Source organism: Phoca vitulina, unplaced genomic scaffold, assembly GCF_004348235.1.
Source record: "Phoca vitulina isolate PV1807 unplaced genomic scaffold, GSC_HSeal_1.0 scaffold23, whole genome shotgun sequence".
Taxonomy (NCBI): domain Eukaryota; kingdom Metazoa; phylum Chordata; class Mammalia; order Carnivora; family Phocidae; genus Phoca; species Phoca vitulina.
In genome coordinates, this window is record NW_022589726.1 from 28,178,124 (window position 1) to 28,202,634 (window position 24,511).

The window sequence follows — 24,511 nt, forward strand, 5'->3', positions numbered from 1 at the left end:
TTCCTAATTGTCCTCTCAAATTTGCCTGCACCCTTTGTGCTCATATGATCCAGTGACTGTTCACTGTCCAGTTAATCCAGTTCAAACCCTGATCATCATATTCCAAAGAGCCTCAGCAAGGTGTCCTCATTCATTCGTTCTCTCATTCATTCAAACATCATTTATTTTTTTTTTACACTTATTCTATGCCAGGCTCTCTTCTAGGCACTAGGGTTATTATTGTTTTCTACTGAAACATTTATTTTATTAACATGGAATGAATCCAGAAATTGGGTCACTTACTGGCTGTGTAATCTTTGGTTATTCTCTCATCCCCTCAACCTGAGCTGGTTTCCTTCTTTACAAAACAGGGACACAATTCTCCCTGTCCAACTTAGATCTCACAGAATTTCTGGGAAACATAAAGATATAGGGTGGGGTGGGGGGGATTTTGAAAATCTTTTGCAATCTCTGAAGTCCTGAATTCAGTGATCTAACATAGGGAAGAGAAACTTGTTCCAGCTGAGGTGACTGTGGAAAGCTCTCGGCATTCAGCGTTCTCTGAGCTAGGTGGTGGACCCTGTCCTGTAGACAGTGGGAGAGATGTCACTAGAGACTTCTGAGCAAAAGAGTCAGAAGGACAGTGTACTGGCCGCAGGGTGGAAGATGGTTTTGAAGTAGAGAGACCAGAAGCAAGGAGACAGGTCATGAGTGGCAAGAAAATGTGGGTTCAATAAATCCAGAAGATTGGTAGTAAAGGAAAGGAGGGGTGGAGGTAAAAGAAATATGGCAGAGGAAGAATCCAGGATTTGACAGCTTGGATGTGGTGGCTCGGAGAACAGATGAGGGGCACAGAGGAATAGACGGTGACTCACAAATTAGGATTTGAAGAGAATGATCGGCTTGTGATCCCTTTCCCAGGGAAAAAGAGTGCATTTATACCCGAAGGAAATGGGTTTACTATTGAATGGTGAGTCTGAGTTGCACATATATTGAGATAAATACCAAATACCTATAAAATAATAATCACATAATAGAAAGTATTATTAGAACCAAAATGGACTAATAAGGGCTTTGAAGAAACAGTACTTCATAAATATTTCTCAGATTAATGTATGTGATTTATGGGCAGAATCCTAAGATTGGGGAAGAGTGTGAAAGGAACTGAGGGTTCTAGAGGGGAGGGGGTGCGGGGAGGCCACCCAATACATGGAGGGCATGTATTGAATGGAGCACTGGGTGTTACATGCAACCAATGAATCACGGAACACTACATCAAAAAGTAATGATGTAATGTATGGTGATTAACATAACATAATAAAAAAAAACTAATGATGTAATGTATGGTGATTAACATAATAAAAAAAAGTATGAAAGGAGGTTCAGTACAAAGTGCTTCCCTAATTATACTGTTTTAATATTATTTTATTATTTTATTTATTTTTGCTGTTGCAGTTGAAAAGGAACTGTTTTTCTCAGAATGCCCCAACTGATTATAATTTTTTGAGGTCTAGAAATGCAACTCTTTTGTATTTGGATGAAAATGAATTCATTCTTTATTCCCACTGCTACAGGATAATGACCCAGATTTCAGGCTTTCAAGATCTGTAAGTTATAAAATGGCAAAGCTGTTTTTTTCCTGTGAAATTTTAGTGCCAAGAATATTTACTGAACACTGTTATATAAGGGGGTTCCTTTAGTGTTCCAGTTTCTAAGACTCTTCTTTGCAGGTTATTCCATGCAATTTGTATTTTTATGTTTGTTTTCTGAACTTATATTTTATTTCAGTTCTTAAAGAAGCATTTCATATTTAAACAAAATACCTCCCTCAAGAAAAACGCACAAGGGATTTAATAAATGCTAGCATAGAATAAAAAAGTGGATATGATTCTTTCAGAATTTCTACACATGTGCTATTCAATACAGTAGTTGCTAGCCACATGTGACTATTGAATTTTAAACTGCGTAAAATTAATAAAATCAGAAATTCATTTCCTGAGTTACACTAGCCACATTTTAACCAATCAATACCCACTTGTGGCTAGTGGCGACTGCAGTCAACAACACAGACATAGAATATTTCCATCAACATAGAAATTTCTATTGGATAGTATTAGTCGAGACCATTGTTTACATAAATGAAAGGCATGATTGCAGTCTGATTAGCTCCATTTGCTCCACAGTTGGTCCAACTATTTGTACAGCACATGATAATTAATATTGCTGAAAATGGAGATCAGCTAGGCCACATCCAATTTGATAGTTCTTCATAGATAAACTCCTGTGGTCAAAGTCCCGGAATAGCTCCTGCCATTCTTGGGACCAAGTCAATATGGAAGAATGTATTCTTTTACTTTACTGGCTCTAATGGGACCATATTATCCATAGCACCCAAACTATTCCCTGGAGCCGTGGGCAATCAGATTCTCTCAAGGGACTTCCAGCATAATTTATTTCATATTATTTAGTCAAATTTACTTCATTTTTAATTTTATTTAAAAAAAATGTGAATCTCTCCTGTCTCTTAAGAGGTAAGTCTGCACTGCATTGTCTAATTCAAATATAGGAACATGAGGGGGAACGAGGTGTAGGGGCCAAAGCCTGGTAACTGCCAGTGGGCAGGTTTCTCCCTCTCGCCACATTAAATATTGTAATTAAACAAATGTTTTGTGAGCACTGCAGAAATATTTTGCTGTTCTGCAATTTGTTGAACACCAAGATAATGTTCAATAGATCCAAGAAAAACCTAAAAAGATTGGGCCTTCCAAAATCACTATGGTTTTGGCTTCAGTTTACAATAATGGTCAATTTAATTATTGGCTATCACAGAACATAAAATGAGCCATTATGATAGCTTATTAGATGGAAAAAAAAGTCTGACATGGAAGGCATCTGATTTAATTGATTCTAGTACTGAGAATTCACCAAAATAACTCCTGACTATAAACAATGTTACAGCCATTAAATTCATCTTATAAAGATCAAACATTTCAGGAGGTTGAATTTTAAAGCACACTGAATAATGGGCTCTTATAAATAGGAGAGTCTGTTTAGTAAACCTAGCTAATTAAAGCACTTAATAAATGGGGGAAAACCCACCACTCTAAATCTCTTGTTGGTACTAGAGAATTCTCATTTGCTCTTTCAGAGAAGTAATCAATTGAAGGGCACATTTTTCTTCTCTTTGTTCTTTTCCATCAATTTTAATGGGTACAGAACATCAGTCACACAAAATGTAATGGGACAAGAAGATGGATGAGTACATTTGAAGCCGCCAGTCACAGGACAGAAAACATCCTGATGAGGTGACCGTGGCAGGCAGAGTTCAACAATATGGCCTGGGCAATATTTAGTAAGTGCAACCATGTTGCTACATGATTTGGTATTAGCACTCAGCAAAATCAATCTCCAGACACAATTTATCACATTTCTATAGGTCAGACTTTCAAAGTCACATTCTCAAAATATGCTTCAACGACACTCTTAATTCCAGAAAATGATTTAATCTAGCAACAAAGTGGGTAAAGAGGAGAAGAACAATCTAACCTTAAGGAACCTGACCTTGTCTTAAAAGTGATTAAAACTCCTTTGAAGAGGGAGTTTTATTATAGCCTAGAAATTATGTTCACATATCACAAGATGAATGGGTGGATGTGGTGGATGCTTGCTGTGCACTGAAATCCCCCCTTCAGGACCAAGACACTCGCTCTCCCAGCCCCCCGGGGACACTGGGGGCTACGGTCTCACAGCTTTGTCCCGCTCTGGGACCTGTGCTCAGCCAAAGCAAATTGCCTTGTTCAAACCTACGCCCACTCCCCAGGGGCCACCACATCCAAAGATTCCCCAACGCAGGAGTACAAAGCATGGCGGCTTTGCCTCACTTGAGAACAACTCCCACCCCCTGTCATCAGCTGAGGTCTCCGTTGAGACTGTACCGCAGGCTGCTTTTCCTCTACCTTCACTTCCACACAGGTGTGGTTCTGGAGACAACTAACTCTCCCAGCATCTCTCATGCAAATGTCTCTCTCAGAGCCTGTTTCCCAGGCCTCAAAACCTAAGACAGTATATATAACCAAACAGCCATTTTTCTTCACAGAGAATTAAGATAATTTAAATGCTGGCTGGATGAAATGACTATGGATATTGAGGTTCACAACTGGGGTAATATACTATTACTTTGTTAGGACTGACACAAGGAGATGTTTTCTATATAACCTAAAGTTTAAAGCATATTACATTTAATAATTTAAATGTAGTTTGATTCTAGTGGGCCTCTATATCCTCGTGTATCCAGCAACCAGTCAAAGCATATTAACGCACTCACGGGCTAAGGTACCATTTGCTTGGTCTGCCAGTTTCCTTTTTGAGGAATTCCAGGCAACATTAGGCATCATATGACCGCCCACTGGTCCCCACTTATGAATACTATGATATTATTAATAATATGTAAGTAGATATTTCCCTAAAGTCCTGTTAGCCATTTGTCTCATATGCACCTTCTAAAAGCAATAATTTATAACAGGATATTAAAAAAGGAAACTAAGCCTATTTGAAAAATATCAACAGAAGATTCGACATCTCAAATTAATAAATGTTTTTCCCTCTCTCAGGATTTTCTGTGATCTATGAAACAGAGATAATACTGGCCAGAAACCTGTGAATACTTCAAAGCCATCAAAGCAAACTTCAAAGTGAGGGGCCAGTTTTAAAATGATTTTCTGGTTGCTGTGCAAGGTGAGAACCAGGTATTTATGGTGGGAGGAAGAAGAGGAAAGCACTGGGAAGCCATCATTAACACACTGATAATATTGCTGCTGGGTGTGTTCAGTGATAGCAACAGGTCCTGTCCATCGGTCACAGACAAAGTGTCAATTGGTCAGAAAATGATAATCCATCAAGAAGATCAATTCATGAATGTGATCTTACATGGAAATTGCTGGGGAGGCTATTTATCTCTACCCATTGCTCTAAATGCTTTTATCACTATTGTTTTTAATCAGTTATGAAACCACAATTTCATTTTCCTGAAATCTAGGACCTACTTTGCTTTCAAGAGGCTGGAATGACAATATGAAAGATTGGTAAGGCCGCTTCTTTATATTAATATTTAATGTACTGTGAACAACTTTTTAGGATGTTAGTATCCAAATGGATCCCACAAACCTGAAAATGAATTGACAGTCACAGACTCCACTTAAATATATCTGTGAATAATCTACTGTGCATAGGAACATCATATAAATGAATCTGTAATTTTTATACATTTGCTAAGGTTATGGGTATTTATTGGTGACATTATATTTCAGAAGATGAAAATGGAAAAGACTAAATTAAGCCATCAAGTCTACACCAATTCAGGAGGATATCTTTCTAAGATATTTTGGTCTAAATTTCACATCCTGTGAAATATGAGTGTATTAAAAGCAATACTGTCACTGTCTCCCTTTCTCTCAATTCTACTTACTGCATTAAATATAATATGGTGAAATTCTGAAAAGCTTTCAAAATTTTTACTTAATTTTTACAAATTCCTGAAGGTTGAATGATTGACCCTCAGGTAGAGACACCACCCTTATATATATTTCTTAAATGGTCACCATAAGCAAGACAGTAATAATACCCTCCCTTCCTGCCTCCCTCTTCAGATTACCCTAGAATCTGGATAAGACTCTGTTTGACATGGAATGTGCCTGAGCATTTCTGTCATGGTTCAGAACTAATGTTTATGGGAATAGGAAATTAATCCTGGTTTGAAAAGAACTTTTTCAAATTCAAAAACTTAACTTCTCCCCTCTCTGAGTTTTCTATCTCGAGTTACCTGTGGGTCACTGAGTTAGATAGTTTCTTGAAAAGCTTCACCGATATTGGGTATATGAGAGGGATTATCTTTACTCTCATTATATTTCTCATGGCTCAAAGAATCTTCTAACTTTTATAAGTAATAATGAATAATGAGTAAAGTAAATATGGTTTTTGAGTTATGGGGAAAATATCTTTAGTATATTATTGAATTGGACTAGGTTTTATTTAGAGCTTAAAGTTTTAAAAATGATTTTTATGTTTTTCTTAGGCTACTCTTTGCTTTATATGATCTTAATTGGGATACTGCACTTTGAGAAATTTTCATTTTAGTGCTAAAGTAATTATGAAACCCAAAGAAATCATCATCAAGGAAAATTTAGGCATTTTCCAGTACATTTTACAATCATCACCTTGAATTCTTTTTATACTAAGGAGGAACGTATGTAAAATGAAGAGTTTAATAATTTTGCCATACTGTATTATGTCAGTGATGGATATAAATCATGTAAAATAAACAGAAGTATGTATTCAGCCATTTTTACATAAAATAGCTAATTCAATTTTACAACATAGAAGGCAACAAATTTAGAAACATGACAGTTACTAAATCAATAATTGATTCATTTAATCACACACAGAACACTGTTTTGCTTTATACAATGTATATATAACATTCTATTTTAAGTATTTTAGTTTTCATCTATGTTATAGCAAATCATCATTAACATGACATCTCATGATGCTTTGTTCTTCTCTCTCAACTAATATTGCACCTTGCACTATAGCTAACTGGGAATAAGTGTATTCCCAGACAGTAAACATCTTGAGGGTAGAGATTCCACCTTATTCAGCTTTTATGTAGCCTTCATCATATTGGCCTTGACACAGAATTCATTTAGCATTGAGTCATTCATCTTTTATTCAAGAAACGTCCATGTGGGCACTGGGTTAGATTGAAGACAGGGTTTTTGCCCACCAGAGAGATTCAGAGACCAATGAAAATCATAAGCAAGTTAACTAAGAAATAACACCATTTGGTACATGTTATGACAGAGATAAGCACTGGGTACCTTGGGAAGACAAAAGAGGGGGCTTGCTCAAGTTCAGGGACTCTAGGAAGATGGGAAAGGTAACACCTGACCCAAGCTTTCAGGAGGGCTACAACTTAAGTGAGTTGAAGGGCAATCGGCAAATTCTAGGAAGCAACAACAGCTAGGTTTATTGGCTGGTTTGACAGTTGAGAAATCAAAGTTCTATCATTATCCATCATGACTGGAGACTTTGAAATAAGAACCTGATATGCTGGGTCCACCTGGGTAATAAAATCCTCAGTTTAGGAGAAGAGGTCAAGGAATGGGAGTACAGTCCCTACTGTGCAGGAAGGGCCAATAGTGTTTGTTTGTTTTGAGAAAAGCAATGACCAAATTTCCTCAATTCCAAGACACGAAGTTCTCCCCCATATCTTCTTCTTTCTGAATTTGGGATGCAGCTTGCAATCAATATGCATATTAAAGGTGGTAACTTGTCAACCCTGCATGCCCACAGCTGTTCTTAAATTTGATGATGAGCCTTACAATTAACAATACCTTAAAATAGATGACATCTTCAAAATCAAGAAAATGCAGAACATGTAGTCTCTTGAATTATCTTGTTTTCAAAAAGAACTCAGTGAATACTGGAGACAATAATAAATTGAGATTTCTTTTGTGAATGCAGTTGTAGCTAAATACCCCCCACCCCCCCACCCCCGCTCTTATTCCTTGAGTCAATTGCTTGAAGTACCTGCTCTTTTCCAGGCACTATAGGATATCATAGAATCATGGAGATGGAGAAAAGCTAAATATAAATCCAGAAGCATGTGACTGTATTTCAAATTGTGAAGCACCATTGAATAAAAGCATTGGGAAGAGTGACTTCCCTTGTCTTGCTTTCCCAGATAGCAAACCCTGACTTGAGTCACAGGGATTAAGGTTTTTATATGCATGGGGATGTGAAAAGCACTCTAGGCAAAAATGACATTGTGTCAAAAGGCAAAGAGATGGGAAAAACCACATTGTTTTCATATAAGAAGAATATGAGGAGAGATAGCAGATTGAAAAAGATTTTTCATGCCAGGCATGGATTTATGCAAAAATGGGAAAAGACTTTCAAGCTCTCAAAAGTGGAATGACAAGCCACTTTCCCATACTGATGGGCTCTCATAGGTGAGATAGTTTGATTTAAGTGGGGAAGAGGTAGTAGAAGGACCTGTTTCTCTTCCTTATAATAAAAAGGGCATCTCTATAGACCCTTACAAGGAGAACTACAAGTGGCATCTATTATTTCCCTTCCTTTCTTCTTCCTTTCCTCCCTCTCTTCCACTTCTTCCTTTATCAGATATTTATTGAAAGACTACTCTGGGCTAGGTACTCAGTATTATGGATCAGTCCAGTGGATAAATATGGAAAGCTCAAGGGGAGAGATATTTGGTATTTATAATAAAATGAACATGGACTTTGGCATCAGGCAGGTCCTGATTTGAATTCCAGGTGCTCCACTTGCTGACAATATGAATCTGTCACTTGATTACGTTGTGCCTCAATTTTCTCATTTGTGAAATGGGGACAATATTACCTATTTCACAAGGTCACTGTTGGACTGAAATGAGATCATAATCTCAAAAGTTACCATTTATGGTATTCCTGTAATGGGTTATGCCCTTTGAATATATGATCTAATTTAATCCTCAACAACACATTTCAAGGTTGATACTAATCAATTAAACAAACAATTACAAGGAAATTATGTAATTAACTCAGAGAGGAAATGAGTGGTGTTTTCTTGCTTGATTCCAAAGCCTGTGTTCTTTCTTCTATGCACAATGTCTCTCCTTTGTACCACATTGTGCTTGGTATTTAGCACACACTCATCAAACAGTAACACCCCATGTGCCAACTGAGTAAAACGTTTTCACTATTTTTCATGTTGTCTTAACACGGAGATTCAGCTGCATAAGCAAAACCAACTTCAAACATGATAAACATGAGTCACGAAGGAAACACAGAGCATACTTAGGGAATGAATGGCAAAATCTATCCATTATGCATCAACTCAACAAGCTATGCTCTTTTTTTTTCTAATTATATTGATATATATTTATAAAGACATTTAAAAATCATATATGAGCTTTTAAATTAACATATTAAATAACAAGTCTTAAGAATTACTCAAATTTTTAAGTCACACTGAGTACAAACAATATTTCTAGATATCTGCAAACAACTGTAATGTTATATAATATATGCAATTCTTTTATTGAGGAATAGTTGACACGCACAATGTTACATTAATTTTAATTGCACAACATAATGATTTCACAGGTCTATACTTTATGCTATGCAAACATAGCTACCATTAGTCACCGTGAAACACTAGTACAGTACCATTGACTATATTACCAATGCTGTACCTTTTATCCTCGTGACTTATTCATTCCATAACCAGAAGCCTGTATCTCCCGCTCCCCTTCACTCATTTTGCCAATTCTCCACCCCTCTCCTCTGGCAACCATCAGTTTGTTCTCTGTATTTATGGGTCTGTTTCTGCTTTTTGTTTGTTGTGTTTTTTTGAATTCCACACTATAGGTGAAACCATGGCTGTGCTCTTTTAAATAAAGTGCCAAGCAAACAATACTTACACATACTCTATTATTTAAGTTGACTTCAGACACTTTCTTTGATTGTATCCATAGGGTGTACAATGCCCTGCAGTGAGGATGGCACCACATCCACTCATTTTTGCTTGCAGATGGAGACACTCAACTATCCTCATCCCATATCCTGCTTTAGCCAGGCTGTTCTTCCTACTTTCCCCTGAATATGTCCTACTAGTCATATTCTATGACTTTGCTTTTACAATACATCCTGGACACCAAACATACTACCGTTGACTGAATGGATATATGGTAATTATGCTGAATTAAAAAATGAACTTTGGCTCCTAACCTAGGCCATTTGAAATAAGAACCATTGCTAAGCTGTTTCATAAAGACCCTTAGGTTATCCTTCCCCATACAGAACTGTCCTTTCTCTGCAATGTCCACGGTGCTAGGGTCATAAATTTCCACATTTGTTTTCTAATTGCTTCATGATAATACACCTTGAAGACTGGCCTCTTGTGCTTCTTTTGTCTCCTCTCTTGCTATCTAGCATAGTACTGAACACAGAGCAGGTCCAGAGTAATTACTTGTGGTTATTCAATGAGAAATATTCTTTCCCAAACTTTCCTTTATTTTAAAAAATATTCATATCAGAATTCTACCATGATTCAATTATACGAAAAATTACTATCCCTGATTACAATAGTGGTCTTTCATCTGTGGAGTTATTATTTTTAAAACAACAGTAAGTATTTTACAAATTCTCTTTGTTCACATATCCTTGAAAGAGTTGTGCTGTTTTAATAAAGGTACCTGAAACAGATGCTTAAGAGGCTTAGAAGTGAGAGGTTAGTTCAGAAAAATCTAATTTCCACTGAGATGAGAGCAAGTTTCTAAAAAAAAATTTCCTATAATATTTCTAAAAAGCTACATAAAGCAGAAGTGTGTGTGTGTTGGGGGGAGGTGGGGGAATGCTTCACTAGGACCCAAACAACCATAAAGCAAGATTTACAGCTTGTTACAGAATGGCACAAATTAGCAATTAGATGTTATATGTGAAAACACAGGAGAATATGGGGCTGCTACCTTTTAAGCTTTTTGTTGAAGGAAACAATGAACTTTTCATAATAATGCTTTTAAAGCTGTTATTCCACATTGAGATTGATAGAAGTAAAAATGAAGAAATGAGTACAGCTGGAAGGGAGATGGAGATGAGACAGGTTATACTGATGACTCTGGAAATGTTGCATTTAGATATGAAAATCACAGCTGCACTTGAATTATCTAGACTTCTGGGGCGCCTGGGTGGCTCAGTCGTTAAGCGTCTGCCTTCGGCTCAGGTCATGACCCCAGGGTCCTGGGATCGAGCCCCGCATCGGGCTCCCTGCTCCTCAGGAAGCCTGCTTCTTCCTCTCCCACTCTCCCTGCTTGTGCTCCCTCTCTAGCTGTGTCTCTCTCTGTCAAATAAATAAATAAAATCTTAAAAAAAAAAAAGAATTATCTAGACTTCTGAATCTGAAGACAAAATTACTATCCCGTGATACCTAAATCCTCATGAGCCACAAGAAGACATTTATTAAGAGTAACACCTAAAATTCTTATAGTGTGTGCCCTAGGATGGATCACAGGAGAAAAGAGAAAAGCGTTTTACAAAAGACTAGGTGTTTGAGGCAGATCCTGTTCTGGGCCCCTGCTCACCTTTTCTCCAGAAATTATAAATGTTTCTGAGACAGGGATCCTTCCCAGAACCACAGTTCAGGGCCACTTCTTGAGTACCTAGTGATTTAATTTTTGTGCTTTCTTAATAATTTAATAAGATTAAATGAATACCTATTAAACGACTTGTGAAAATTCAATATATGAAAATCCACTTCTATAAAATGAATGTACCAGACAGTGATTGGCTGTCATGGAAGGATTTTTTTCCCTATCAATCTTCAGAAACAGTTTCTCTTGTAAAGTTCAGGATCCACTGTTTGCTAAAGATAATGTGGCTCATTTGTTACTATCTAACATGACTGGAAATGAATAACAAATGTGTATATGTTAAGTAATTATGTAAATAAGATCATGTATTTTAGAAATATTTTCAACAAAAATAGAAATTAAAGAATTTGTTAATCAGATTATCCTACTTAACCAGCAAATTGAGTTGAAGAGTCAAATATCTCAGCCTATCTATTAGCTACGTTTTCAGCAACATGTGTTCTTGCATATAACATAGAGTCAGTGAAAATGTTTTCCTACAGCATTTCATCTAAATAGAAAGACAATTAGAGATGGTTGACCTTTTCCTGGGTCTAGATCAATTCAATAAGTGGTGAGAGTATGGAGAAATTAAATGTAGACATTTTAATATGTGATATTCTGATCCTTCCAGTAGGGAAAGCCACTTCCTTACTAAAATTACCTACATTAATTATAACCATTAAAACTATTTACTTTTATAACAGGCCTTTTGCACATCAAAAACACTCTACCATTTAAGGTTTTCTTCAAAAGTCTTGGATAAGGGAGATTCTCGCTAACTGGACATATTTTATTTCTTAATCACTGTATTATCATCACTATCTGAATAACATGGCTCAATATGTGAAATCACTTGATCTTACTTTTGAAAGTAAAAGTAAAGATGACTTTAATTTTTAACATTCACAATTTTAAGTAATTTTATATATTTTTAAAAAGGCTAAGAAAATCTATACTCCAATGTCAGCAGCAACTCTATTTTTGATCATCTGCCTTATCTCAGAGAAACTTCTTGAGGGTACAGCAGAACTCTTCTTTGAAGCCACTGCTTACAGGATTTTGTCCACATTTTTGTCCTGCAATGCTCTGTAATCATCATCACTGACCTCTGTCCAGGTTAGGCTCTCCAGGAAGCCAATTGAGATAGAGTTAGTGTGCAAGATGTTTGCTAAGGAGTGTTGCCTTTGTGGAAGGGAAAAGAAGGCAGCAGGTGTGGGCAGGAGAACTGAACTAGGATGCAGGCCCAGTGACAGTTGCAGGGAGCTCTAGAGCTGGAATTGCCACCCACCCCCCAACCCCCACCCTGGAGTGTCCCAATCCAGGCTAAGATGGCCAGGTGTTATACACCTGCATCAGTCTGTCACTGGAGGGGGACCTCCTGGGAGGGGAATAACCTTGGGTGAGGAACTCTCTGCAGCTAAGATAGTCCCTGAAGGGGCTGACGGTTCAAGTTTTTCATTGACAGCACTCTGAGCAGCTGGGGTAGCACATGATGTGTTTTCAAATTCTAAGAGGCTGAGGTTCTCATGCATTCTAGTGTGTTTGACCACAGTGGCCACTCGTTTCTAAAACTCCTGTTGGCTTCTCCCACAACTTTCTGCTCAGTCTCCTTCTCACTCTGTAACAATTTCACTTTTTCTTCCTTTCTTTTCCCTTTCCTGTTTCTCAATACTTCTTAGTTTTCCTCCTCACTTTTTATATCTTTCTGGGTGATCTCATCTAACACACATATATATGTGCCAAGTTTTTGTTTTGCACATTTGCTGTCTGCCAGACATTGCTTAGGTAGCCCATAAAGGAAGCCAACAGCCTTCTCTTCTCTCCCTTTCCCAGGACTCTCCTCCCTTTCTCTTCTCTAGGTACATTTTGCTGCACCTACCCAGTCTCACAAGCCAGAAACTTACTGAAATTTACTTCCTAATGGGTGTCAATCCTTTCCTCCCTTTCACATTCTTTCTACCACTAACTCACATCTGCAACAGCCTTACATTGGTCTCCCTTGTAGTCTTGCTGTAGAACACCATCCTCAACTCAAGCTCAACTGCCCCCGGACACACACCAGAACCAAGTCCACATGCTTCCCTGTTTTCAGAGTGGTCTCTCCTTTCAGAACAAAAACAAACAGAAAATCCAGACATGGAATACTCTCTAGGGTTTGGTCTTGTCCCAGGAGCCTGTCTCCGGCTTTAGGTTTTAGTAACACAGAGTATAGTTCTCCTAGTCCAAGTCCATTCACACCTATCATCTGTTTGCCACCTTTGTTACCCTTCCGTCTTTCTGGTTTCCTTTCCTTTCCCCCCCCTGCTCCTCAAGCCCCCAGCACGTTGAGCACCTCTGCCCTCCTGCAGCAGTCTGGCAACATCTCTGTTGATTCAGTGCTTCACTAATCACATCGTGTGAACATTCTCTGCTCATGCGTCTTTGTTGCAGAGTGTGCATTTCTCAAAAGCAAGCACTGTGACATTTGTCTCTGCATTCCATGACAAAGATCAGGACTTGGCCCATATCAGGCAGTCAGGGCTTACTGAAAGTTTATTGAACTGAACTGCGTGTCTAGAGTTTCAGGCACGTGCTAGGTAGTTGACAAAAACAAGACGCTATTGTGATGTGTCCTCATTTGTTCTTCTGATTGTAAGGAATAGACACCTCATTCAAATAAATGAGATGTGGATTTATTATAGGAATGTATTAGAACTGGAAAAATGAGGTTACTCTGAGGACCTATTTATTCTTTATGCTTCTCTCTCTCATGCCCCATGTGCTTTATTTCTTACATGTTTCCAATTCTCTTGTAGAGCTGCCTCACAGACCCCCAAGCTCCCCAACCTGCTTACAGTATCCTCTCTCTGTCATCCTCTCAGCCTAATCCCATTACTACGGCTTGTTTCACAGCATAAATTTCTGAGGCTGAAACAACCTAATGGAACCCTCAACTTTATGCACCAGGTGACTGGCCCTGGTTTCATTAGCTGTTAGGCATGGGGCAGAAAAGAAGGCTGAGTTAGATATGGTCCTTTACCAGAAGCTATGGATGGGGCAGTTTACTCTAAAGAGGCTGTGGGTATGCAAGATATCGTGGCTGACCCCAGTGAGCATCTGCAGGCAGGTGGGGGTCAAAGGACAGACAAGCACCCGACCTGCCTTCAAGGAACTCACAACCCAGTCGCAAGGAATTGACTATAATACTAGATGCATGAACATGAAAAAGGAACCCTAAAAAAGAGTAAAATGTTGCAAGAGTTCCAAGATGGAAAGATATACACTTAAAAAAATCAATTAATTGCAAAAAGCTCTTGGCCTGAGGAGACATTTGAGCCAAAGGGGCAGGGTAGGTACAGCCAGTGATGGAAGAAAAGAGTGGATGTGGGGGGAGTGCCATAGAAGCTAAAGAAAAAGAGCTGAGCTATAAGGAGCCAAGCTGGAAAGATGACTTAAAAACAAAAGCTAAAAGACTGGTGTTGGGGTATTATAAATTGCATTTTGGGAAGATCAGTTAGAGAGAAAGATGGGAAAGAACCTAGGGTAGGCTCATGAGGTCTTTGAATATACTGGAATAAGAAGTTGTACTTTATTTTATAGTAACCGGGAGCCACTGGGTACCTTCTAGGAATATTATTCCTGCAACAGCAATCAGGGTGGACCAGCACACTGACAAATTCTAAGTGGGAAAGCTCTTACCGTGATGTTAGAGAGAGTTAGAAGGAACTGTGATTCTGGGAAGGCTGGAAATGATGCTGGGGAATGTGCAAAAGGAAAATCACCAGAAAGTCACTGTGTGGATCAAGAAGACAGAAGTACCATTTTAATTCAGTGTTTTTGTGTTTTATTGATAGCAAGGACAGTGAGACCTTCACTGATGTTAAGGAATGTGGGGCCAGGATGAAGTTTGGGAAAAGAGGTTATGACCTTATGAGTTGTGTTTACATAGCATGTGACAAAAGACATTTCTGAGGGATACAGGACAGTAACTAGAGAAGAGAGATTAAGTGAGATTTAAGAAACTCAGTATAGGGTAAAGGAGATCTTCACATATTTAAAAATTATGGGAAGCGATCCTATAACTCCCTATGGGGTTTTTTGCGAAGATGAAATAAGACAATGCTTAGGAAAAAAGTGCTAACATAGTGCTTAGAATATAGTAAGTGCTCGCTATCAGCCACTCTCAATATTACCATTGTTGTTACTTTTAGTGCAGGGTCTGTTGCAGTTCATGTTGCTAATTCATGGATGCAGGCTGTGGGGAGACCTTCGAGCTGTGCCAGAACAGTCAACTGAGTCAATCAACTCAGTGTCATGCAACAGTGTCCTCTTAGAAGACGACACAGCCTGGTCAGCTAGCACCATTCTACTTGTGGTTTTCCTGAGACTGAAAGCAATTTCTTTTCTCTAATTTGGCAAGTGAGTAAGAGGGGAATCTTACATACCACATTAGAAAATCTTAATGAAATCTTATAAATAGTTCTGTGTTAACAGTATGAGCTTTTAAATATTTGCCCACATTTTGAACAGGTTATTCAACACCAATTAACACCCCATTGATAATTTCTATTATTTAGCCACTCAAAAAGTTATATTTGATTTATGTATGAAAAAATCAAACTAAGAAGTCAATAGATTTAGGTATTATCGTACAATCTCCACTCAGAAATAAATCTGTCACTAGCTCAGAAATGACTGACAAGCTATTGAAGCTCTTTTGGTCCAGGAGGGCTGTTGAATCAGATTAATATGAAACAGGTAATTTGGTTCATGTCCATAGAAGGGCACTGTTCAAATTACTCATTTATTAATTCTTTAGAGATTAATAAATAACCTATTTGGAAAAAAAATAAATCACTGCAGATAACAATTATGTCCCAGGCACATATAAAAGTTAATAGACGCATAAAGATACATGAAAACTGCTTGGTGTGATTACTGGATCTACCCAAACCCTAGATTCTTCCCATCTGTGTTCATACTGGAGCCTGATTGGCCCAACTCCAGCCGAAAATAATTTTCTTGAAACGACATTCCCTCTCTTCTGCCAATTGAAAGTCTTAGCTCCTCTGTAGGAGCAAAAAATATCAACAAAATACAAACCTGACCTCATTTCACACCTAAGCACAACATTCTGATCGTTCCTCTAGACTCCTCAGTGAGCACATTTGCTTTTGTTTACTACATTTATAAACCTAAAACTGTATTCTACATGGCCCATGTTATCAGATTGCTAAATATAGAAAGGAAATGTGAAAAAGTTCAATCTCATACTGATTCCATTACAGAGAAATACATATTTTGCTCTTGGCCATGTGTTTAGGATTCACTGCTAATCTTAAATTTTCACATGTCCTGGTTAAACTTTAATTTGCCTTAGCTTTTAAGAAATAATAACAAAAGAAACAAGAAGGTAGGTGACCTGAGGATTACAAGTCTATAAATAAATAGGATTTGGAGAATCAGGTGTTAATGTTTGTGTGAGCTAATTCATTTTAATATACCAGCTAGAAATACTCAGGCTTCTAATCTCAATCACTTTTGTAAATAGTATCCTCTCTTATGGGGGCAGCTATGCGCCCTCCTGAACACCTGGTTAAGAACATGCTCACTTTGATGTGTGCTCCGAGCTGCCTCTCCTCCAAATAAAAATAGAAACTAGTTTGCAGCACCACACGGGGCTCCAGTGTATATTATATGAGCCTATCACTGGTTTCCTTTGATATCTTATCTATTCCATTAACTCAATAAAATAGAACGCAAAGCTGGGGACAAACTGTAGGAGGGCTCCCCCTGGAAAACACATGCAAGACCTTTAAGCTGGGGTTTTAACTTATCTAATAAAAGCCAGTTAAATGGAAGCTAATACTTCATTTTTCACCCCCTTTATTAAAGATCATAAGTACTGCAACTCAGTAGTAGAGAGAATAAAATAAATATATGGAGAAGTATAGGTGGAGGCAATAAAGTGTACGGCTTATCTATTTTCTCAAGATTTAGGAAGCACTTAAAGGCAAAACTCACAGACAAGCATTTTAAAAATCCACAACAAAGACTCTTGCTCCTTAACAAATACAGTAGTCCTTCCTGGTTGCAGCAAGCCAGCCTGATTTCTTAGTAGAATGTAAACAGCTTAACCTAGGCAAAATCAGGAAGGATGTCACCTACTACTTCCTCCATATTATACTTTTATATCAATTTAGTAATTCAGAGGGCAAAAAATAGATTCATTAACCCACTCCCCTGCTCTTCTACCACCCAAAGAAAATCAATACTAGAACTCAAACTCCAACACACCAAACTAAAGGAAAGTGTTCCACCTAGAGACTGTTTTCATGAGTCAAAGTGGATGAGAGCTTATCTAGGAAATGAATATTATTTTAGCCTATCCTTGCAAGTTTGTAGCAAAAAAAATTAAGCAAAAGGTATTGCCCCTAGTGTAATTAACAATGTTAATCTTCTTTTTCCTCTCTATGGTGATAAAGGAGTCATTTTTATATTTAATTAATGCAGAGGATCATTTTGGAAACTGGCTAATGAGCCTCTGATCGCATTACCATGAAAATGTGCATTAACATTGCAACTGAGGAGGCTGTTTCATGTGTAGCAAATCCACTTTGTAATTAGCCCACTGTGAAATGAATCACGTCAGGGGGAAATCTGAGGGAACCAGTAGGCAGTGGGCACTTGGCTTACTGCTGTGCCCACAGACCACCAACATCCCAAACATTGTCTTTCATCAGCAATATTGTCTAAAAACAAAAGTAGCAGTGTCTCACATCTGGGACAAACTGGAAAAAGGAAGGAATAAACTTTATTTTGCCAAACAACAAATTTGGACTTGAGCATGCACCCCAGGGAAACCTGCTTAAATAAAATGGTGAATTAATAGAATTCTGTGAAAACTACAAAGGCTAGGGATATAGTTTCTCTCATTTTTATTCTGAAAAGCCCTCAGATATACATTAAAGGACAACTGAATTTTCACACTTCTCCCTAAGACACAAGCAGATATTGTAATAAGCTCCTGAAATTAATTTCTAACACCAAAGAGACAAAAAAAAATTAAAAAGGATCTAAGAACAAGTGGTAAGAAAATCCTTTTATCTCTTTTTTAAGCCAAGGCATATATATATATATATATATATATATATATATATATATACACATATTTTTTTCTCATATAATACAAATATACCAGGTCTTCCTCTTAACCCAAAGCAAAAATTCCTAATTAATCAAATAATTTCTCTGGCTAACAAGATTTGGCAAGAAACTTTTCCTGTCTATTCAAAATAACTGAGATCACAGACCTATTAAATCCCAACATTAATGTAGCAATGATACACTTGATTTTCAAATGTCAACACTATTCCAAAATGAAGAGGTGTCTCAAAATATTACAGTGTTACTCCTTTTACTTGACTGACATCTTGGCAGCAGATACAAAAAATGTTAAAAAGAATCCCACAGGAAGTCATCTCGAGGGGGAGTGGCAAGGAAGCCAAAAACTGCTGCCCAAAGCCAAAATAAAAAGCCCTCAACCATCAAGTCTGCCCTCAATTCTGAAATCTACTGAAAGAAAAAATAAAGCTAGCCACAATTCATTTACCATCTTGCAGACAAACACAAAGCCTGGCTGTTGAGTTGCTGGTATCAGACCCTGCACTCACCTGGGAAACTTCATACAGCAGTTTGTAGTGTTCCTCTCTTTTCTGAAAAGTGCACAAATTGCAGCCCATTCTAAGAAGCAGAGAGAGAGAGCAAATCTTCTAATTTCCCCAGAACTGAAAGGCAAGTGAACTGAAAGGGAATCACCCTCCAGACTTGACTACTGTTTTTCATCAGTCACTTCAGTCCAGAAACACAGACAAACCGCTGTTAGCTGGAAGCACAAGCCAGGGTGCTGTGTAGCAGCATGCTCTTCTTCGCTTTCCCTAAGTATCCTGCACTCACGGATACACACACAGAGTTTCCAGTCAGTTCATGGCAACACTCCCCCTGTCTCTGCATCAGTGCACATGACTACACAGATTCCAGCTCATGAATATTAATAGTGCCTCATTGATTATTTATGACAGAACATGTTAGCAGGGAGGGGTGTCATAGCTGCTGCTGATGACAGATGAATATTCACTAATTAAGAAGCAAATGTAGTGTGGTTAAACAAAATTCACTTGTGTCAATACCATCTCTGTTTATTAAGGATAGAGGGGTTGAGCATAGGGCATTTCAAAAAAGAACATACACTTAATTTCTCCACTGATGTAAGGTTTTAATATGGGAATAAGAAATTCAGAAACAGAAATATACTTAGTTCACATCTCCGTGTTTTGCAACAATTAGAAGAAATATTTGCAGGATTAGTAAGTCTAGGGGAAGAGGAATAGGAGCAGTTATTTAAATTTACAAAATAAACACAGAAGCAAAGGAGAATTTTGGGAGTGATGTGGGAAAGGAACAGAAGATGGGGGCTATCATTCAGTTTTAATTCTGATCCAATAAAAAACACCGAATAGTTTATGTGTAAAGACCATTACCTACCAGAGAGGAAATAAAACCTATTTTCTTAGTCTAAATAAAGAACATTTAGGCAAGTATGAGGAGGTGATACTTGTACAGATAATAAATATTTTAATTAGATAATAAGGGCATATCTATTGAATATGAATTTGCAGCACTATAATGCATGTGGGTCTATATTTAAAAATCAGATAAATACAATGCCTTTTCTGAGAAAAATTTCAAATGCATATAGTATTTATGTTAATTTTATTAAAGTCATATATAATTTTTCAGAAAGCTGACAATGGAAATATTTAAATTCTAATGTAATGCACAATGACTCCATTTATGGTTCTATATTTAGAGTTCATAATGTACAAAGGTGAACACAGACTTAAAAACTAAGCTTAGATCTTTAGATAATAGAAGTAATGCATTTAATTTCACACTCTCACAAATACATATATTGTATTGCAAGCTGGCAATTTTTGTCCTTTATAGGAATACTACAAACAGCTAAAGCAGATAATCAAAGAAAATTCCTTTTGTTCCTGTTCTGACTTAAACACAACCTCTGCTAATTAAGAAGTATGTCCTTGTTCCAGCACATCTTTAAACTGGACAGGATAGCAGGTGGGTTCCAAAGCAAAAATAATTACTTGGAAACTGATGACTGTGGTTTGGAATTACATTGGATCTTGAAGATTTTTAATTGCTCATCACTTATGGAGAGCTATTTTTGGGGGTCCAATTTCCTAAAAGCGCTTTGTCAAATGTTTAGGATCGATAACAGGAAATGAGTACTAATTGTTAACAAATTGGCTTTGTAACTAGTAACACCTCAACACCAGCAAGTAGCAAGGAGATGAGCAATCATCTGCTGCTTATCAGTGGTTTCCCTTGGGATGTAATAATCCGATTTTCTGGGCCTAATTTCACCTAACAGCCTGGATGAAAGCCAAGCTGAGAGACCTACATGAAAGTGGCATCATAATGGGGAATACCGCATGTGACCAAAGTTCACCAGGACTTCCTGCAAATTTGAAACCACTTGTAGTAGATATTAACTATTGTGATTCCTTTACGGAAAGAATGTTTTCAAGGAGGTATCTGAAAGGACCTTTTATGGGAATCAAGGGTAGTGATGAACAGAAGCAATCTTCCATAGGTGCAGTGGTAAAATATACATATTTGATGCTTTAAAAAATGTTAATTTTCTCTGAGTCTCTAGCACCACTTCCAAGGTGGTGTTTTATGCTAGAGTCCACATCCTTAAAGTGAGCATTGCCTATTTCTTTGAAGGATTCTGTATTGCTGAACCATGAAAGAGTTAATGATTTTCAAATGTTTAAATTCTGTACTTTAAAAGGAATTAGAATGCAGTAAGGCAAGGATGGTTCACCCATCCATCAATGAAAGTGTCTGCTTCCTCTACTTATAAAACTTCTTTATGAGACAGGTTTTGAAAGCTAAGTAGGAAACCTAATTATTAAAGCTATTGCTGCTTATTGGAGCTTTCTTCTCAGAATATTTTGTAGTCAGCTTTTAAAGAAAAAAAGAAACAATTATAACTTTAAAAAATATTTTCTTAGTCATCAGAAAGTGAAGAATGAGCATTCCAGTGAAGTAAGCAATTTCAAATTGAAATTATTCATTCAGCAATTTCTCTTGGCTGTTTGCTGTATTCATTACTAGTGCCCCTGTTCTTTTGTTTCTATTTCAAGAAGCAAGGGCAGCTTCTCTAATCATTTATCAAATGCTGCCCGTGGCCCATATACTCTGGAAGGATTCCATCTTCTGCTACTAATGGGCTCATCCCATTGAATTGAAGGGTGTTTAGAAAAAGGGAACACACAATTCCAAAGTTCTCTAAATTTAATTAGAATATGAAGCTTTAGGATTTCCAATGACTAAACTGCAGAATCTTATGTTGGAACATAAAGTCTGAAGTAGATAGGGGAAAATGAGTTAATCCAAACAATGTCTTAAAAATACAAATGGGTTAGATACTACCTGTCTTGGGTAGTAATAATATGGGATAATATGGTTTATAAATAAGCAGAGAGGTGCCTGGGTAGGTCAGTCGGTAGAGCATACGACTCTTGATCTTGGGTCTTGATCTCAGGATCATGAGTTCAAGCCCTATGTTGGGTGTGGAGCCTACTTAAAAAATAAATAAATAATTAAATTAAATGGTAAAAAAATAAATAAAAATAAAAGTAAGCAGAGAATAGACGACCATCTTTCCAAGTATCCATACAAAAATACTCTCCGAAGTGCAAAATCATTTGTTGGGTATGTGTTTCAAAATATACTTATTTATTTTTATTGCCTTTAATTTGTGTTAGTTTATTCTCCCAAAGTGCAATGGCTTACAAAATTGGACATACGATCATCAAGATCTAGACTGGCATATAAGAGGGTTAAACCAGCGGTAACTGAAAGGAAGGAATACAGAACTTATCTTGCTTCTCCAAATAAACGGTAACACTAACTAGAGTAGGTGAGAGGGAGTTTCTCTTTATAGAATTATTCCATCGAATAAGTGAAGAAAGAATGATAGAACATGCTCATGCCAGAAATCCTTAATTAATGGATCTAGGTACTGAGAATTAATGGCTGCTAACATCACACACACACACACACACACACACACACACACACAATCTGACAGAAGAAAATGACACCACTCTTGAAAGAACATTTCCAAAAGTGAGCAAATTAGAGGGAATGCAGAGAACAGAGAAGAATATTAAACTATACCCTGGAGATGCAATCAGCCAAATTCAGACTGAGTAACCTGACATAGACAGATACATATTCCCATTTCTTAGAAGGAGAGGGAGAGAGAAAGGGAAATATGATGGAGAGGAAGTCTACAGATTAAAGGAGACTTTAATGACATTTTAAAAAAGGCATTACTAAACTACATTTTTTGGTATGCACATTGTTTTGAGTGATAAAAATCCTGCATTCATTTTAGGGAATGCTTGGGCACTTCTGAGTAGACACTTAGCTGCCTAAAATTTTCTAAGGTTTTATATGCAATCACAAAGATGAAGAGCCTGAGGCTCAGAGAGACAGCGACTTACCCAAGATCAAACTGAGTAGAGATCTGAACTCAGTTCTCCAATGACATATTCTGTGATTGAATTCAATAGATAAGTTGCTGAGCTATCTCTCTTGCAGAGGAAGTTAGAGCCACATCAATATGCCTTTCCCTGATTCTGATGACTGAGGACATGGAGAGTAGTATTTCAAAGTAGTGAAGAGAGAGAGAGAGCGGGAGAACAAGAGACTGACTTTTAAAAAGATAGATCTAGTCTAAAGGGAAGTGATTATTTCTGTTTAAAAAAACTCTATTATGTTTTAGATAAATAACTAAACTAAAATTAAACTTTATCAAAGTATTGACTTTTTTTTATAGGTCACAGCTAAATACCTTCACTTATTAATACACCTTGATAATCAATCACTGGACACTGTACTAGAGTGCATACCAGGAATGACCAACTCATCCCAGTTTGCCCAGGACTCTTCTGGCTTTAGCTCCGCAAATTCCATATCCCAGAACCCCTCAGTCCTGGGCAAACTGGTCACTTGAGTGCACACTTGTATTTTCAAGCTCCAGCAAAGCTGAACTGCTGTGTACAGGTCCCCGTCTTCCTACCTTTGCTACAGGTTGTACCTCACGCTGCATATTCTTCAGAAACGTCACCATCAGTCTGTTGACATTCTGTGGTCCAGGTGGAATGTACTCTGCTCCCTGGTCTCATGAAGTTGAAGCAGTGATCTCTTCACTACTGAACTGAATGCTCAGTGGATTTTATCCACGCCCATCTCAAACTACACATCATTTCTACTTTACCTCATTTTTATATACATGCTTTACCCCGCTGGTTAAACTTTAAGACATGTGAGAGCAGTAGTAACCGAAGTCCCGGGCAAACTGGGTTGAAGTGGTCAATTGCCCTTTGACTTCCTCAAAATCCTAGTGTGGTGTCTCTCATATTGCAGGTCTTCAATAGAGGCATATTGAACCAATGAATGTGACCGGGAGATTAAAACAGACCTGATTCTGGCAAAGTGACATAATTTTGTGTTTGTGTTTCTATACCCCATTGCTAGGTAAAATTTTTTCCCCAATAGGGCTAATTCAAGAATATTAAGTCAAAGGACTGAAGAACCATAAGCATAAGATATTTAATTTAGTTTAATTCTAGAAACATCAAATTGAAAGTTTATGAGGTAAAAATTTCTGTGACAAGTATACAAATAAATTAGGTATGATCACATGTGTTTTATCAATTATTTGTGCACTTATGCATATATATAATATACACCTTTAAAGTTCTATTCTGTTCCACATATGAGTCATGTATTCATTTATTGAATACATATGATATTTATTGGGCACCAGCCTGGTAGTGTAGGATTTCCAGGTGTCTGGAATGACACATCCTTTTATTTGATTTTCACAATGTCTCTGAGGTAAATATGTCAGATATTATCCTTTCTTTATTAATAAAGAAATCATTAGGTGTTAGAATTGCCAATGCCAGGAGACCTAGAGCCTCTGCCCTTTGATTTCATCCAGTGTTTATTCACAACACTGTGCAACATCAACTACTCTCATGAATTTACAAAAATGCTCCTGCTGATAGTGCCCATGTGTCATCCACTTGCTTGGTTATAGCTCAAAATATCAGTGTATAACCCAGCATCCTTTTCACATTGTACTCACTAGCTGACCACGTTGATTTTGCATCTACAATTGTGGCTTGCAGAACTAAGAGTACTTTGCCCCTTTATGAACTAGGAATTGTCAAGTTAGTAGATGAGACTCCAATAGAAAGAAAA

At 37.4% G+C, this 24,511-nt stretch overlaps 1 protein-coding gene across 4 annotated transcripts in view; it reads right to left on the reverse strand.

Annotated features, from left to right (window-relative positions):
* The window catches only part of PDZRN4 (PDZ domain containing ring finger 4), a 343,940-nt gene that overhangs the window by 114,951 nt on the left and 204,478 nt on the right, over nucleotides 1–24,511 (reverse strand). The window contains exon 1 of one of the 4 annotated variants that reach the window (XM_032420380.1): nucleotides 18,820–19,837. The exons of the other annotated variants lie outside the window; for them this stretch is intronic. Within the exon in view, the coding sequence (XP_032276271.1) occupies nucleotides 18,820–18,888 (69 nt within the window). The 5' untranslated portion in view covers nucleotides 18,889–19,837. Of the gene's footprint in view, nucleotides 1–18,819; nucleotides 19,838–24,511 lie in introns of those variants that run through there. 4 annotated transcript variants of the gene reach the window in all.